At 39.2% G+C, this 16,094-nt stretch overlaps 3 protein-coding genes across 3 annotated transcripts; all 3 read right to left on the bottom strand.

Moving 5' to 3' along the window:
* Positions 1-2,150: 2,150 nt before the first annotated feature.
* On the bottom strand, positions 2,151-2,633 carry LOC145089333 (uncharacterized). The gene has a single exon (XM_079027782.1). It carries the CDS (start codon positions 2,631-2,633, stop codon positions 2,151-2,153), a length of 483 nt encoding a protein of 160 aa, XP_078883908.1.
* Positions 2,634-4,783: 2,150 nt separating this feature from the next.
* LOC145089332 (uncharacterized) lies at positions 4,784-5,266 on the bottom strand. The gene has a single exon (XM_079027781.1). It carries the CDS (start codon positions 5,264-5,266, stop codon positions 4,784-4,786), a length of 483 nt encoding a protein of 160 aa, XP_078883907.1.
* A 2,150-nt stretch (positions 5,267-7,416) lies between these two features.
* Positions 7,417-7,899, bottom strand: LOC145089330 (uncharacterized). Its single transcript, XM_079027780.1, has one exon. It carries the CDS (start codon positions 7,897-7,899, stop codon positions 7,417-7,419), a length of 483 nt encoding a protein of 160 aa, XP_078883906.1.
* Between the last annotated feature and the right edge of the window lie 8,195 nt (positions 7,900-16,094).

Raw genomic sequence — 16,094 nt, 5'->3', positions numbered from 1 at the left:
CGTGTTAGCAGTACCTCGGTAATACCAAACAAGCTAGTTTCGAAACTAAACTTGAAGAGTCACAAACTACTCACGATACAACGAGAATTACTCGTTCTCACTATCAAGAAACCTTGCTCTGATACCAGATTGTTGAACACGACTCTTTTTTATGGGAAACAACAAGACTTTTATTAAGACACTTAAGGAGATTTTACACTTTGAGAGACTACTACACTTTTCTTACTTGGAGGCTTTTCTTGGATATTTAGATGTTGGATGGTTTGGAGCAAATGAGCTCCACACCTATTTATAGGTGTTTCCACCTCCTTATAGGAAGTTTATAGATCTACATACATTCATGACTATTCTAGAACTATCTACCATATTCTATATCAATTACAAGGTTTTATATGTTTCTAGAATGTGCTATAATGTCCTAGATAAGTATACACATTCTTGTGCCTTCCATAGTGTTCTAGAATGTTCAATAGCCTTCCAGGGTCTTCCATCTCGTTCTAGAGTATTCTATAATCTTCTGGCATCTTCTATACTCCTCCATAGTATTCCATAATGTTCTAGAATCTTCCAGATCACTCTAGAGCATGCTAACTTCTTTCTAGACAATAACATGATTCTATTAGGCTAGTGATGACTTTCAACACTCCCCCTCAACACTAGCCCTTATTCGTTGTACCATGTTGAGCTGATAATTAAAGCCCTCATATTTTTCAGTACTTAACCCTTTGTGAACTCCATTTGCTACTTAGTCATTAGTCTTGATATGTTTCATATTGACTTCTTCCTTGAGAACTTTTTCTCTTCCACATGCTTTGTTTTTCCTCAGCTGCTGCAGTAGTTGCTTCGTATATTGTTTTCGTAGTTGACGATGACATTCGTGGTTGCCTTTTGTCCCACCATAATATTGTTCCTGACCCCGTTGAACTCTCTTGTATAGCTTCTTACACCTCCCTTTGGTAAACTTGTAAGCATGTGGGTTGTCCCTTTTACAAGATTTGGAAAATTTCCGTAATATTAACATGTTATGATGTAATCCGTTATTGATATGCTCATCTCGTTTAGAGGTTGCCCCATTGAGATATTCTACTTTGCTCTTACGAATTAATGTGTTTTTCTTCTTTTTGGCCTTATCAAGTTTCTCTATCACATGTTCCATTTTTCGTCTAAGATGCGACTTTTTATGCAACTCTGGTGACGTCATGTTCTTATTCTCCTTTGGAATGTCCATCTTCAAGGGAATAACTTCCTCCTTCAAGGTTGTCATAAACTCTGTCTCGCTCTTCTTGAGACCTTTGTTGAGTTTCATAGTTGATAGCATTCGGGATCCAATCATATTTCTCTTCAAGGGTACAATGTGAATTATTGAACCCTTGGTGATACGCATGGTATCATCTCTCTCAAACGACCAGGGTCGTACATTGTCTAGAAAATACATTCCCAATACCATACGATAGTCATGCATATGCACCACTGTCAAGTCTATGGTGCCTTCCCATTCTGCTATCTTAAGAGGTACTCCATATGCAACACCAATGATAGGCTTGGATAAAGAGTTGACGACTTTCAACCGCCCTGGATTTTTTGTGTATTTGATGCCCAACTTCTTAGCTTCATCTTTAGCAAGCAAATTATGGGATGCACCTGTATCTACTAAAGCCTTGGTGTATCCTCCATTTACCCTGGCATCCACGAACATTAGCCTTCCTCTTTTAGTCTTATTCTCTTCTATAGCACATAGTGCCTCAACATCCCATTCATCGTCTACTTCCTTTTTGGAAGTTACTACATTGCTTTCCACAGACTTTTTCTTTGACCAGCAATCCTTGGACATGTGGCCCCACTTTCCACAATTGTTGCAGTTGCCTTCGAACCTCCTCCCCCGAGAACTCTTATTTGTCGGTCTTTTGAGATCTCCATGGTTGTGAGGTTCCTGGCTGACTCTTCCCTTTGTCAGCATTTTTGTATCCTTCTTTAGAAGGTGGCTTGAAATTCCTCCGAATTTTGCTTGTGTAGAGTGCTTCCTCTTCACTCTTTAGCGTGATGCCTCCTATTTGCTTAGCCATAGCTTCTTGGCTGGCCAACAAATTCTCAAACTCTACAAGTGATGGTTGAACGGGCCATCCTTGTACAGCAGTAATGAAGCTTATATATTATGGCCTCAGTCCATGGATGATGATCCTTTTCATTCGAGCTTCTGCAATGACAGATTGCGGATCTATTTCAGTAATCTCCCGACATATCGACTTGACCTTGTGGAAATATTGAGCAATCGTCATGTCACGTTGTGAGATTGATAATAGCTCGTTCTCCAAAAGTTGTAGTCTCGTATCATTCTTCTTTGAGAAAAGCATCAGAAACGTGTCCCAAGCTTCTTTCGGGGTGTTCTCATCCCGAATATGCTCCAACATCTCTTCTTCGATTGTCGTCTTCAAGGAAAACATTGCTTTGCCAGCTTTGATTTTCCATTTACGCAAAGCACCATTAACGTCTTCCTCTGGTGGCGTAGTTTCGCTTCCACCAACGACCTCCCATAGATCTTGTCCTTGTATGTAGGACTTCATACATGTTTCCCACGTTTTGTAGTTGTTGTTGTTGAGTTTCTTGATTCCTCCGACGACTTGGAGATCACCCATCGTGTTAGCAGTACCTCGGTAATACCAAACAAGCTAGTTTCGAAACTAAACTTGAAGAGTCACAAACTACTCACGATACAACGAGAATTACTCATTCTCACTATCAAGAAACCTTGCTCTGATACCAGATTGTTGAACACGACTCTTTTTTATGGGAAACAACAAGACTTTTATTAAGACACTTAAGGAGATTTTACACTTTGAGAGACTACTACACTTTTCATACTTGGAGGCTTTTCTTGGATATTTAGATGTTGGATGGTTTGGAGCAAATGAGCTCCACACCTATTTATAGGTGTTTCCACCTCCTTATAGGAAGTTTATAGATCTACATACATTCATGACTATTCTAGAACTATCTACCATATTCTATATCAATTACAAGGTTTTATATGTTTCTAGAATGTGCTATAATGTCCTAGATAAGTATACACATTCTTGTGCCTTCCATAGTGTTCTAGAATGTTCAATAGCCTTCCAGGGTCTTCCATCTCATTCTAGAGTATTCTATAATCTTCTGGCATCTTCTAGACTCCTCCATAGTATTCCATAATGTTCTAGAATCTTCCAGATCACTCTAGAGCATGCTAACTTCTTTCTAGACAATAACATGATTCTATTAGGCTAGTGATGACTTTCAACACTCCCCCTCAACACTAGCCCTTATTCGTTGTACCATGTTGAGCTGATAATTAAAGCCCTCATATTTTTCAGTACTTAACCCTTTGTGAACTCCATTTGCTACTTAGTCATTAGTCTTGATATGTTTCATATTGACTTCTTCCTTGAGAACTTTTTCTCTTCCACATGCTTTGTTTTTCCTCAGCTGCTGCAGTAGTTGCTTCGTATATTGTTTTCGTAGTTGACGATGACATTCGTGGTTGCCTTTTGTCCCACCATAATATTGTTCCTGACCCCGTTGAACTCTCTTGTATAGCTTCTTACACCTCCCTTTGGTAAACTTGTAAGCATGTGGGTTGTCCCTTTTACAAGATTTGGAAAATTTCCGTAATATTAACATGTTATGATGTAATCCGTTATTGATATGCTCATCTCGTTTAGAGGTTGCCCCATTGAGATATTCTACTTTGCTCTTACGAATTAATGTGTTTTTCTTCTTTTTTGCCTTATCAAGTTTCTCTATCACATGTTCCATTTTTCGTCTAAGATGCGACTTTTTATGCAACTCTGGTGACGTCATGTTCTTATTCTCCTTTGGAATGTCCATCTTCAAGGGAATAACTTCCTCCTTCAAGGTTGTCATAAACTCTGTCTCGCTCTTCTTGAGACCTTTGTTGAGTTTCATAGTTGATAGCATTCGGGATCCAATCATATTTCTCTTCAAGGGTACAATGTGAATTATTGAACCCTTGGTGATACGCATGGTATCATCTCTCTCAAACGACCAGGGTCGTACATTGTCTAGAAAATACATTCCCAATACCATACGATAGTCATGCATATGCACCACTGTCAAGTCTATGGTGCCTTCCCATTCTGCTATCTTAAGAGGTACTCCATATGCAACACCAATGATAGGCTTGGATAAAGAGTTGACGACTTTCAACCGCCCTGGATTTTTTGTGTATTTGATGCCCAACTTCTTAGCTTCATCTTTAGCAAGCAAATTATGGGATGCACCTGTATCTACTAAAGCCTTGGTGTATCCTCCATTTACCCTGGCATCCACGAACATTAGCCTTCCTCTTTTAGTCTTATTCTCTTCTATAGCACATAGTGCCTCAACATCCCATTCATCGTCTACTTCCTTTTTGGAAGTTACTACATTGCTTTCCACAGACTTTTTCTTTGACCAGCAATCCTTGGACATGTGGCCCCACTTTCCACAATTGTTGCAGTTGCCTTCGAACCTCCTCCCCCGAGAACTCTTATTTGTCGGTCTTTTGAGATCTCCATGGTTGTGAGGTTCCTGGCTGACTCTTCCCTTTGTCAGCATTTTTGTATCCTTCTTTAGAAGGTGGCTTGAAATTCCTCCGAATTTTGCTTGTGTAGAGTGCTTCCTCTTCACTCTTTAGCGTGATGCCTCCTATTTGCTTAGCCATAGCTTCTTGGCTGGCCAACAAATTCTCAAACTCTACAAGTGATGGTTGAACGGGCCATCCTTGTACAGCAGTAATGAAGCTTATATATTATGGCCTCAGTCCATGGATGATGATCCTTTTCATTCGAGCTTCTGCAATGACAGATTGCGGATCTATTTCAGTAATCTCCCGACATATCGACTTGACCTTGTGGAAATATTGAGCAATCGTCATGTCACGTTGTGAGATTGATAATAGCTCGTTCTCCAAAAGTTGTAGTCTCGTATCATTCTTCTTTGAGAAAAGCATCAGAAACGTGTCCCAAGCTTCTTTCGGGGTGTTCTCATCCCGAATATGCTCCAACATCTCTTCTTCGATTGTCGTCTTCAAGGAAAACATTGCTTTGCCAGCTTTGATTTTCCATTTACGCAAAGCACCATTAACGTCTTCCTCTGGTGGCGTAGTTTCGCTTCCACCAACGACCTCCCATAGATCTTGTCCTTGTATGTAGGACTTCATACATGTTTCCCACGTTTTGTAGTTGTTGTTGTTGAGTTTCTTGATTCCTCCGACGACTTGGAGATCACCCATCGTGTTAGCAGTACCTCGGTAATACCAAACAAGCTAGTTTCGAAACTAAACTTGAAGAGTCACAAACTACTCACGATACAACGAGAATTACTCGTTCTCACTATCAAGAAACCTTGCTCTGATACCAGATTGTTGAACACGACTCTTTTTTATGGGAAACAACAAGACTTTTATTAAGACACTTAAGGAGATTTTACACTTTGAGAGACTACTACACTTTTCTTACTTGGAGGCTTTTCTTGGATATTTAGATGTTGGATGGTTTGGAGCAAATGAGCTCCACACCTATTTATAGGTGTTTCCACCTCCTTATAGGAAGTTTATAGATCTACATACATTCATGACTATTCTAGAACTATCTACCATATTCTATATCAATTACAAGGTTTTATATGTTTCTAGAATGTGCTATAATGTCCTAGATAAGTATACACATTCTTGTGCCTTCCATAGTGTTCTAGAATGTTCAATAGCCTTCCAGGGTCTTCCATCTCGTTCTAGAGTATTCTATAATCTTCTGGCATCTTCTAGACTCCTCCATAGTATTCCATAATGTTCTAGAATCTTCCAGATCATTCTAGAGCATGCTAACTTCTTTCTAGACAATAACATGATTCTATTAGGCTAGTGATGACTTTCAACACTCCCCCTCAACACTAGCCCTTATTCGTTGTACCATGTTGAGCTGATAATTAAAGCCCTCATATTTTTCAGTACTTAACCCTTTGTGAACTCCATTTGCTACTTAGTCATTAGTCTTGATATGTTTCATATTGACTTCTTCCTTGAGAACTTTTTCTCTTCCACATGCTTTGTTTTTCCTCAGCTGCTGCAGTAGTTGCTTCGTATATTGTTTTCGTAGTTGACGATGACATTCGTGGTTGCCTCTTGTCCCACCATAATATTGTTCCTGACCCCGTTGAACTCTCTTGTATAGCTTCTTACACCTCCCTTTGGTAAACTTGTAAGCATGTGGGTTGTCCCTTTTACAAGATTTGGAAAATTTCCGTAATATTAACATGTTATGATGTAATCCGTTATTGATATGCTCATCTCGTTTAGAGGTTGCCCCATTGAGATATTCTACTTTGCTCTTACGAATTAATGTGTTTTTCTTCTTTTTCGCCTTATCAAGTTTCTCTATCACATGTTCCATTTTTCGTCTAAGATGCGACTTTTTATGCAACTCTGGTGACGTCATGTTCTTATTCTCCTTTGGAATGTCCATCTTCAAGGGAATAACTTCCTCCTTCAAGGTTGTCATAAACTCTGTCTCGCTCTTCTTGAGACCTTTGTTGAGTTTCATAGTTGATAGCATTCGGGATCCAATCATATTTCTCTTCAAGGGTACAATGTGAATTATTGAACCCTTGGTGATACGCATGGTATCATCTCTCTCAAACGACCAGGGTCGTACATTGTCTAGAAAATACATTCCCAATACCATACGATAGTCATGCATATGCACCACTGTCAAGTCTATGGTGCCTTCCCATTCTGCTATCTTAAGAGGTACTCCATATGCAACACCAATGATAGGCTTGGATAAAGAGTTGACGACTTTCAACCGCCCTGGATTTTTTGTGTATTTGATGCCCAACTTCTTAGCTTCATCTTTAGCAAGCAAATTATGGGATGCACCTGTATCTACTAAAGCCTTGGTGTATCCTCCATTTACCCTGGCATCCACGAACATTAGCCTTCCTCTTTTAGTCTTATTCTCTTCTATAGCACATAGTGCCTCAACATCCCATTCATCGTCTACTTCCTTTTTGGAAGTTACTACATTGCTTTCCACAGACTTTTTCTTTGACCAGCAATCCTTGGACATGTGGCCCCACTTTCCACAATTGTTGCAGTTGCCTTCGAACCTCCTCCCCCGAGAACTCTTATTTGTCGGTCTTTTGAGATCTCCATGGTTGTGAGGTTCCTGGCTGACTCTTCCCTTTGTCAGCATTTTTGTATCCTTCTTTAGAAGGTGGCTTGAAATTCCTCCGAATTTTGCTTGTGTAGAGTGCTTCCTCTTCACTCTTTAGCGTGATGCCTCCTATTTGCTTAGCCATAGCTTCTTGGCTGGCCAACAAATTCTCAAACTCTACAAGTGATGGTTGAACGGGCCATCCTTGTACAGCAGTAATGAAGCTTATATATTATGGCCTCAGTCCATGGATGATGATCCTTTTCATTCGAGCTTCTGCAATGACAGATTGCGGATCTATTTCAGTAATCTCCCGACATATCGACTTGACCTTGTGGAAATATTGAGCAATCGTCATGTCACGTTGTGAGATTGATAATAGCTCGTTCTCCAAAAGTTGTAGTCTCGTATCATTCTTCTTTGAGAAAAGCATCAGAAACGTGTCCCAAGCTTCTTTCGGGGTGTTCTCATCCCGAATATGCTCCAACATCTCTTCTTCGATTGTCGTCTTCAAGGAAAACATTGCTTTGCCAGCTTTGATTTTCCATTTACGCAAAGCACCATTAACGTCTTCCTCTGGTGGCGTAGTTTCGCTTCCACCAACGACCTCCCATAGATCTTGTCCTTGTATGTAGGACTTCATACATGTTTCCCACGTTTTGTAGTTGTTGTTGTTGAGTTTCTTGATTCCTCCGACGACTTGGAGATCACCCATCGTGTTAGCAGTACCTCGGTAATACCAAACAAGCTAGTTTCGAAACTAAACTTGAAGAGTCACAAACTACTCACGATACAACGAGAATTACTCGTTCTCACTATCAAGAAACCTTGCTCTGATACCAGATTGTTGAACACGACTCTTTTTTATGGGAAACAACAAGACTTTTATTAAGACACTTAAGGAGATTTTACACTTTGAGAGACTACTACACTTTTCTTACTTGGAGGCTTTTCTTGGATATTTAGATGTTGGATGGTTTGGAGCAAATGAGCTCCACACCTATTTATAGGTGTTTCCACCTCCTTATAGGAAGTTTATAGATCTACATACATTCATGACTATTCTAGAACTATCTACCATATTCTATATCAATTACAAGGTTTTATATGTTTCTAGAATGTGCTATAATGTCCTAGATAAGTATACACATTCTTGTGCCTTCCATAGTGTTCTAGAATGTTCAATAGCCTTCCAGGGTCTTCCATCTCGTTCTAGAGTATTCTATAATCTTCTGGCATCTTCTAGACTCCTCCATAGTATTCCATAATGTTCTAGAATCTTCCAGATCATTCTAGAGCATGCTAACTTCTTTCTAGACAATAACATGATTCTATTGGGCTAGTGATGACCTTCAACAAAAATAGCGGCCTAAGCTTCGAATTCAAGTTGTTTTATGAAATTAGGGTTTTCGATCGCTGGATTCTAACTTTCTAAAGTGGTTGCAGTCGTAGAGAGTCGTATACCAGGTCAAGTGGCAGGATAAGGAAAATCGGTAGGCGGGATAAGAAAAAATGATGGAGGGATATCGAAAATTAACAGGCGGTGTTTTTTTAATGTCATGCATATATCCCCTTTGTTTTATTTAGTAATAATTCAAGGTAATGATTTTGTTTTATAAGGTATCATATCACTTTTTTTGCTTTCCAGTCCAATTTATTATGTTGACTAAATCCACGACTATTTTAAACCCTAATAAAAAGGTACATAATTCTTAAATGCAGTAATTCACTTTTCAACTGCCGTACAATATTCAATTACCTCCTTTGCAACATATCCTTCAACAATACTGCCTTCTGGTCAATATCGATTCCTTACATACCTTTTTAAGACACCCATATATCTCTCAAATGGATACATGTATCGCAAGAATACCAAGCCACAATACTTTTTTTCTTTTACAATATGAGATATCAGATGAACCATGACATCAAAAAATGATGGTGGGAAATACATCTCGACTTGGTATAAAGTCATGATAATATCACTTTCCCATGAATCCAACACATCAGGATCCATAACTTTTGAATGAATCATGTGGAAAAACAAGTATAGCTTTGTGATTGTGTTTCAGAGACGGTTTGGCAGTATTCCACGAAATGCAATCGGAATCACATGCATCATTAAAACATGACAATTATGGGACTTCATACCCATCAACTTTAGTTCATTCATCGGCATTGATCTTTTAACGTTAGCGGAATAGCCAGATTGAACCTTTATGTCATGCAAGCATTGACAAATTTTTTTTTTTGGCCTTCGACATTTTATAACAAGCTACTGGTAAATATGTGTGCATTCCAACATTCTCAATAGGAGCAAGCTTGGGTCGAATTCCCATTTTGATCATGTCTTTTTGAACTTTTACCCCATCTTTCTATAATCTCTCTCTCTCTCTGATTTTTCGCACTCTGATTTCAAATGGTATCAGAGCGAGTGAAACCCTAATCCGCTACTTTCTTCAAATTTTCTTTTATCGATCACTATATCTTTGCTTCGTGTATCAATCTCTAAAGCCCTCCTTGCTGTTGATCGATCCCCAGTACATTTGGCTTCTGTTTCTTTAATCCTACTAAATCCACACAATTAACCATTGGTGACGTTGTCAATCCTCCTACTTCTACTCAGTCTTTTATCATAACTAGAAATCAATCAATCACATCGGAAAAATTAACTGGGTCTGCTAATTATCTATCATGGGCAGCCTCAGTCAAGATGTGGTTCAAAGGTCAAGGTCAAATTGATCATTTGACAAAGCATGTGACAGAAATTGCAATAGCAGATCGTGCAAAATGGGAACAAGTTGATGCTTAATTCTGTAACTTATTGTGGCAATCCATTGATCCCTCGATTATACAACTATTTCGACCATTCGAAACATGTTACGATGTCTGGACTGAAGCATCTGAATGTTAAACAAATGACATACAACGTTTGTACACTGTTGTTCACAATATCCAGAGTTTAAAACAAGATGGAAGTATGGAGTCATATCTGGGACATGTTCGTGACCTGATGCAAGAGTTTGAGGCTCTTATGCCATTTGTAAACTCACCTGCTGCGCAAACTGCACAACAAGATAAATTCTTCATGGTAGCTGCTCTCTCATACCTCAAACAAGAATTTGAATCTGCTAGGCATCAAATTCTTACCAGCTTTATTGTGTCCACCATGAAGGATACTTTTCGTAGACTACTTAACATGGCTGGTACACATATAGCAAAACAAGAGTCAACTCCCTCTACTTTCATGGTCAATCCCAGTCTAACCCCAACTCCTTCTGTTTTTGCCTCGGGTTCAAAGTAAGGAAATAATGGCAAGCGCCCATCATGTGAGTTTTGCCATCGACTTGGTCACACAGAGGACAAGTACTGGAAGAAACATGGACAACCAGCTGCTCCATCAACTCAGACCAGTCAATCTACTGTTGGCTCCATACATGCTGGTTCATCAACTCAGACAGTTAATATGCCTTTATCTGATTATGAAGCATTTATGAGATTTCAAGCAGCTCAACATTCAGCCTCTATTGCAACTAGCCACACTGGAACTCCCTAGGCCTTTGCTACTCAAGGCCAATCTAGTAGCCCTTGGATTGTTGATTCGGGTGCTACCGATCACTCTGTGGTAACAAACATCTTTTTTCTCAATTAAATTGTTCGGATTCTTTACCGCCGATTGTTTTTGCTGATGGCAATAAGACTGTTGTCAATGGAATAGGCAAAGCACAACCTATCTCTTCATTGTCCTTGGACTCAGTTTTATATGTTCCCGAATCCCTTTCAATTTACTATAAGTCAGTCGCATCACTAAAACTCATTCATGCTCAGTAACCTTTACTCCTAACTCTGTTTTTCTACAGGACCTGAGCACAGGACGGATGATTGGTGAAGGGCATGAGTCACAAGGTCACTACTATATGGGTGGATCTCTTCCTTCCATTTCAGTCAGTACAGTGTCCCCATCTTATCTACATCACTTATATGACCATCCTTCCTTTTCCAAGTTAAAGAAGATAATGCCAAGTTTGTCATCATTGGAGTCCTTCGAGTGTGAGTCATGTCAAATGGGAAAAACACTAGTGGTGTCTTTCTTAAACGTGTCAATAATCATGTCGAGTCTCCGTTTTCCCTTGTACACACTGATGTGTGGGGTCCTAGTAGAGTCGGTTCAACATTGGGTTTTAAATATTTTGTTACATTTATTGACAATTATTCACGTTCAACATGGTTATTTTTGATGAAACATCGTTCTGAATTATTTTCAATATTCAAAGAATTTTGTGCTAAAATAAAAACTCAGTTTGGTACAATTATTCGTTTTCTTAGAAGTGATAATGCTCTTGAGTACTTTTCTACACCGTTTCAGGAGTTTATGTCTTCTAATGGCATTCTACATGAATCATCTTGCCCTCGAACCCCATAACAAAATGGTGTTGCCAAGAGAAAAAATCGTCACCTCATTGAAACGACACGCACATTATCGTTACATGCCAACATAGCACTCAAATTTTGGGCTGATGTTGTGATGACCGCTTGCTATCTGGTTAATCGTATGCCATCTTCTATCTTACGGAATCAAACTCCCTTTTCTATCTTGTTTCCGAATCAGAAGCCTTATCACCTTCCTTTACATTCCATTGGATCTATATGTTTCATCCATTGTCTAGATCCGGGTCAGGATAAACTTGCTACAAAAGCAATCAAATGTGTCTTTCTTGGCTACTCCAGGTTACAGAAAGGTTATAAGTGTTACTCTCCTATCCTGAACAAATATTTGATGGTTGCCGATGTTACGTTCTTTGACCATCAACTCTATTACTCTCTATATCCACAAGAAAAGTCCAATGTTGATCAGATCCTTCCGATTCCTATTCCAGATATTCCCTCAACTGAAAACACTTCTAGTCCTGTTTTCGATCCTCATCCATTGAAAACCTATCATCTTCGTACTCACCCTCGTCCTCCTACACACACTCAACCTACTAATGCTCGAGACACAGATCCTCCCATTATAAAGATTATAGAGACCACTGACTCATCTCCTTCGTCGGCTACTCCACCAACTCTAGGTCCATCTACTGATGACCTCCCTATTGCCCAACGAAAAGGTAAACGCTCAACTGCCAAACCCTATCCCATTTATAATTATGTAAACTACAATCAATTGTCCCCAACCTTTTCAGCTTGTGTTGCCAGTCTTGTAACAATACCTATTCCTAAGTCTGTCAATGAGGCTTTATCACATCCAGGGTGGTGTAAGGAAATGGTCGATGAGATGTCAGCATTACACGAGAATGAGACATGGCAGTTAGTTCCATTACCTCCTGGAAAGTCAAAAGTTGGATGTCGTTGGATATTCACTCCTAAAGTTGGGCCAGATGGTAAACTTGATCGTTTGAAAGCTCGTTTAGTAGCAAAGGGGTATACTCAAATATTTGGTCTGGATTATAGTGATACCTTCTCCCCAGTTGCCAAGACGACTAGTATTCGCCTTCTTCTATCCATGGCTGCTATACGTCACCGGCCATTATATCAACTGGACATAAAAATGCATTTCTCCATGGTGATCTACAAGAAGAGGTATACATGGAGCAACCACCTAGGTTTGTTGCTCAGGGGGAGTCTGGTCTGGATTCTAAGCTACGCAAATCACTTTATGGTTTAAAACAGTCTCCAAGAGCTTGGTTTGGGAGATTCAATTATGTGGTAAAAGAATTTGGGATAAGTCAAAGTAAGGCAGATCAGTCGGTGTTCTATTGTATTTCAGGAATACGATGTATTTACTTGGTAGTATACGTTGATGACATTGTTATTATAGGAAATGATCATGAGGGGATCAAGCATCTAAAAGATCACTTGTTTAAACACTTTCAGAAAAAAGACATGGGCAATCTTAGATACTTTCTAGGGCTAGAGGTTGCAAAGTCCAAGGACGATATATCAATATCTCAAAGGAAGTATGCTCTAGATATTTTAGAGGAAGCTTATCTAATTGACTACAAACCAGTTGAGTCTCTAATGGATCATAATGTCAAACTTTTACCAGGTCAGGGGGAGCTATTGGCAGATCAAGGGAAGTATCGAAGATTGGTTGGTCGGCTCAACTATCTCACAGTAACACGTCTAGATATTTCCTTTGCTGTAAGTATAGTCAGTCAATTTTTGAATGCTCCGTGTGACACTCATTGGGAAGTCGCTCTACAAATTCTAAAATATATTAAAAGTGCTCCAGGGAAAGCATTATTATATGAAAACACAGGAAGCATAGAGGTATCTTGCTACACCGATGCTAATTATGAAGGTTGTCCCTTCAGTAGGAGATCAACTTCCGGGTATTGTGTTCTCTTTGGAGATAACTTAGTCTCCTGGAAAAGCAAGAAACAGAATGTGGTAACCAGATCCAGTGCAGAAGCAGAATACCGAGCCATGGAAAATGCAACGTGTGAGCTCGTTTGGATTAAACAACTTATTGAGGAACTAAGGTTTTGCAAGATCTCTCAAATGAAGCTTATATGTAATAACGAAGCAGCTCTTCATATTGCTTCCAACCAGTGTTTCATGAGAGGACAAAAAATATTGAAATAGACTGTCATTTTGTCAGAGAAAAGTTGCTTGACGGCCTTATTGTTACTGAGTTTGTTAATTCTAATAACCAACTTGCAGACGGATTTACAAAGTCTCTAAGAGGACCCCGAGTCGAATATATATATATATATATATATATATATATATATATATATATATATATATATATATAGTAAGCTTGGTGTATATGATATATACACACCAGCTTGAGGGGGAGTGTTAGAATTGTATAGTTGTAGGACTGCAAGTGTAAATAGATTGTTACCTAGTATAGGTTACGTATATATATATATATATATATATATATATATATATATATATATATATATATATATATATATATATATATCATTGTATAAACAATCTTTTTAATTTTTGGAATGAGAAAACGATTTCTCTAATCTCTCTCTCTCTCTCTCTCTCTCTCTCTCTCTCTCTGATTTTTCGCACTCTAATTTCACAATGGTAAATCCCAAAATATATATTTCTTCTTCCAGATTTTACTCTTTGGAGGACCAGTACCATTACTTTTACCTTTGCCTTTAACTTTAACTTTAACTTTAACTTTGCCTTTTCCTTTACATTTACATTTACCTTTATCGTTGTTTTTTCTGAACTGAATGTCTAGATTTTTAACTCGGGAAAAATTGTTTCTCCTTGTAATGGTGGCCTTGCTATCTGATTCTCAGTTTTACTATTGAACATCTTTTTTTCCTACGATATGGGTGATCATCCGGAAGAAATCTTTGATGATCCATGTATACAGTTTTCTTACAATTTTCCAACCACAACGACCGTGTGTCATCTTCACAAATAGGACATGCTTTTTCACCTTTTGTACTATATCTTGACAAATTTCCATATGCTGTAAAATCACTTATGGTGCAATAAATCATGGCTCGAAGTTGGAAATTTTTTCCACCGTATGCGGCATACACTTCGAAACCTGGACTCCACAACTTTTTCATGTCGTTGATTAATGGAGCTAAATACACATCGATATCATTTACTGGTTGTCTTGGACATTCAATTAACAAGGACATCATGATGTATCTTCTTTTCATGCATAAACAAGGTGGAAGATTTTAAATGCAAAGAAGAATTGGCCATGTCCTATGACGACTACTTAGGCTTCCAAATGGATTGATTCCGTCAGAAATAAGTGTAACGCCCTGATTCTCAGCTATTGATTTGTATATAAGAATTTTCTCGATTTCAAGGTCTACTCGACGAGTTGGTTTCCCTACTCATCGAGTAGCATTGGGTTGATCCCTGAAGTTTTAGTGACCTACTCGCCGAGTTCAAGAAGGAACTCAACGAGTAGGAGCTGGCAGATGAAACCCTAAATTCCAGGGTATTGCACCCTATTTAAAGCATCATTGGCCTCCCCCAGCCTCCCCTTTACAGCTCCTTGACACCCTTAAACCCTAAATCGTGTGTGTATGTGTGTTTCTTTGGTGTGTTAAAGCTTGGAAGACGGATCTTGGTGAGGAAACACCTGGGGAAACAAGTAGATTGAAGCTAGGAACTCGTGGGAAGCAAAGATCTGCTTCAGTTTGCACTCTTTTGAAGGTATTAGGCTGTCTCCTTGCTTCATTTCATCTTTAATCTCTTTTGGGTGGGTTTTAGGAAAGGTTTCTTTTGTTTGAGTCAAGATTTGAAGTTGCAACTTCAGATCTGGACTCCCTTTGGCCTCTAAATCCATAAAATTATTAGTTTTGAGCCTTCCCTCAAGTGCAAGACTCTTGGCAAGCTTAGTCTTATCATTTTCAGGCTTTGGAGCTTTGCATGCACGTAAACTTTGCAATGTTACGTGATAAGCATGCCTTGGGAAGCTGGATCTACATTTTGGAGCCTTTGCATGGCTTAAAAATCTTATGTATGGATGAAGGTTTGAAGGGACTCGGTGAGTAGCATGGGTTACTCGGCGAGTCCGATGAAGATTGTCGTGAACTCAGCAAGTCGGATGGGGTCTTTCCAACTGTTGGACATATATGAACTTGGCGAGTTGCAAGGGGAAGTCGACGAGTCGACCATGGAGTTTACGGCCGCAAACCTTAGGAACTCGACGAGTCACTCTAGTGACTCGGCGAGTTGGTAAGTTATGCATGGAACTCGGCGAGTAGTTGAGGGTCCTCGACGGATTAAGGTCAACATGGACTATTGACCTTGACAGTTGACTTTGACTTTGACCAAGGATTGACCAGTTGACTTCTGGGGACATTTTGGGAGATTGGAAATTTACAAGTATGGGTTTCAATGATTATAGGTGGTGGAGTTCTTGGCAGTGATCCGGGAGTTTGAGCTTACCTTGTGAGTCAGCAG

This window comes from Lactuca serriola, chromosome 2, assembly GCF_051521515.1.
Source record: "Lactuca serriola cultivar US96UC23 chromosome 2, Lser_US96UC23_V15, whole genome shotgun sequence".
NCBI classification, from domain to species: Eukaryota; Viridiplantae; Streptophyta; class Magnoliopsida; order Asterales; family Asteraceae; genus Lactuca; species Lactuca serriola.
This window is presented reverse-complemented; position numbering and strand designations above follow the sequence as displayed.

What these genes read in the sequence shown, in the direction of transcription:
- LOC145089332 (XM_079027781.1), bottom strand. Translation starts at nt 5,266, where the DNA reads ATGGGTGATCTCCAAGTCGTCGGAGGAATCAAGAAACTCAACAACAAC.
- LOC145089333 (XM_079027782.1), bottom strand. Translation starts at nt 2,633, where the DNA reads ATGGGTGATCTCCAAGTCGTCGGAGGAATCAAGAAACTCAACAACAAC.
- LOC145089330 (XM_079027780.1), bottom strand. Translation starts at nt 7,899, where the DNA reads ATGGGTGATCTCCAAGTCGTCGGAGGAATCAAGAAACTCAACAACAAC.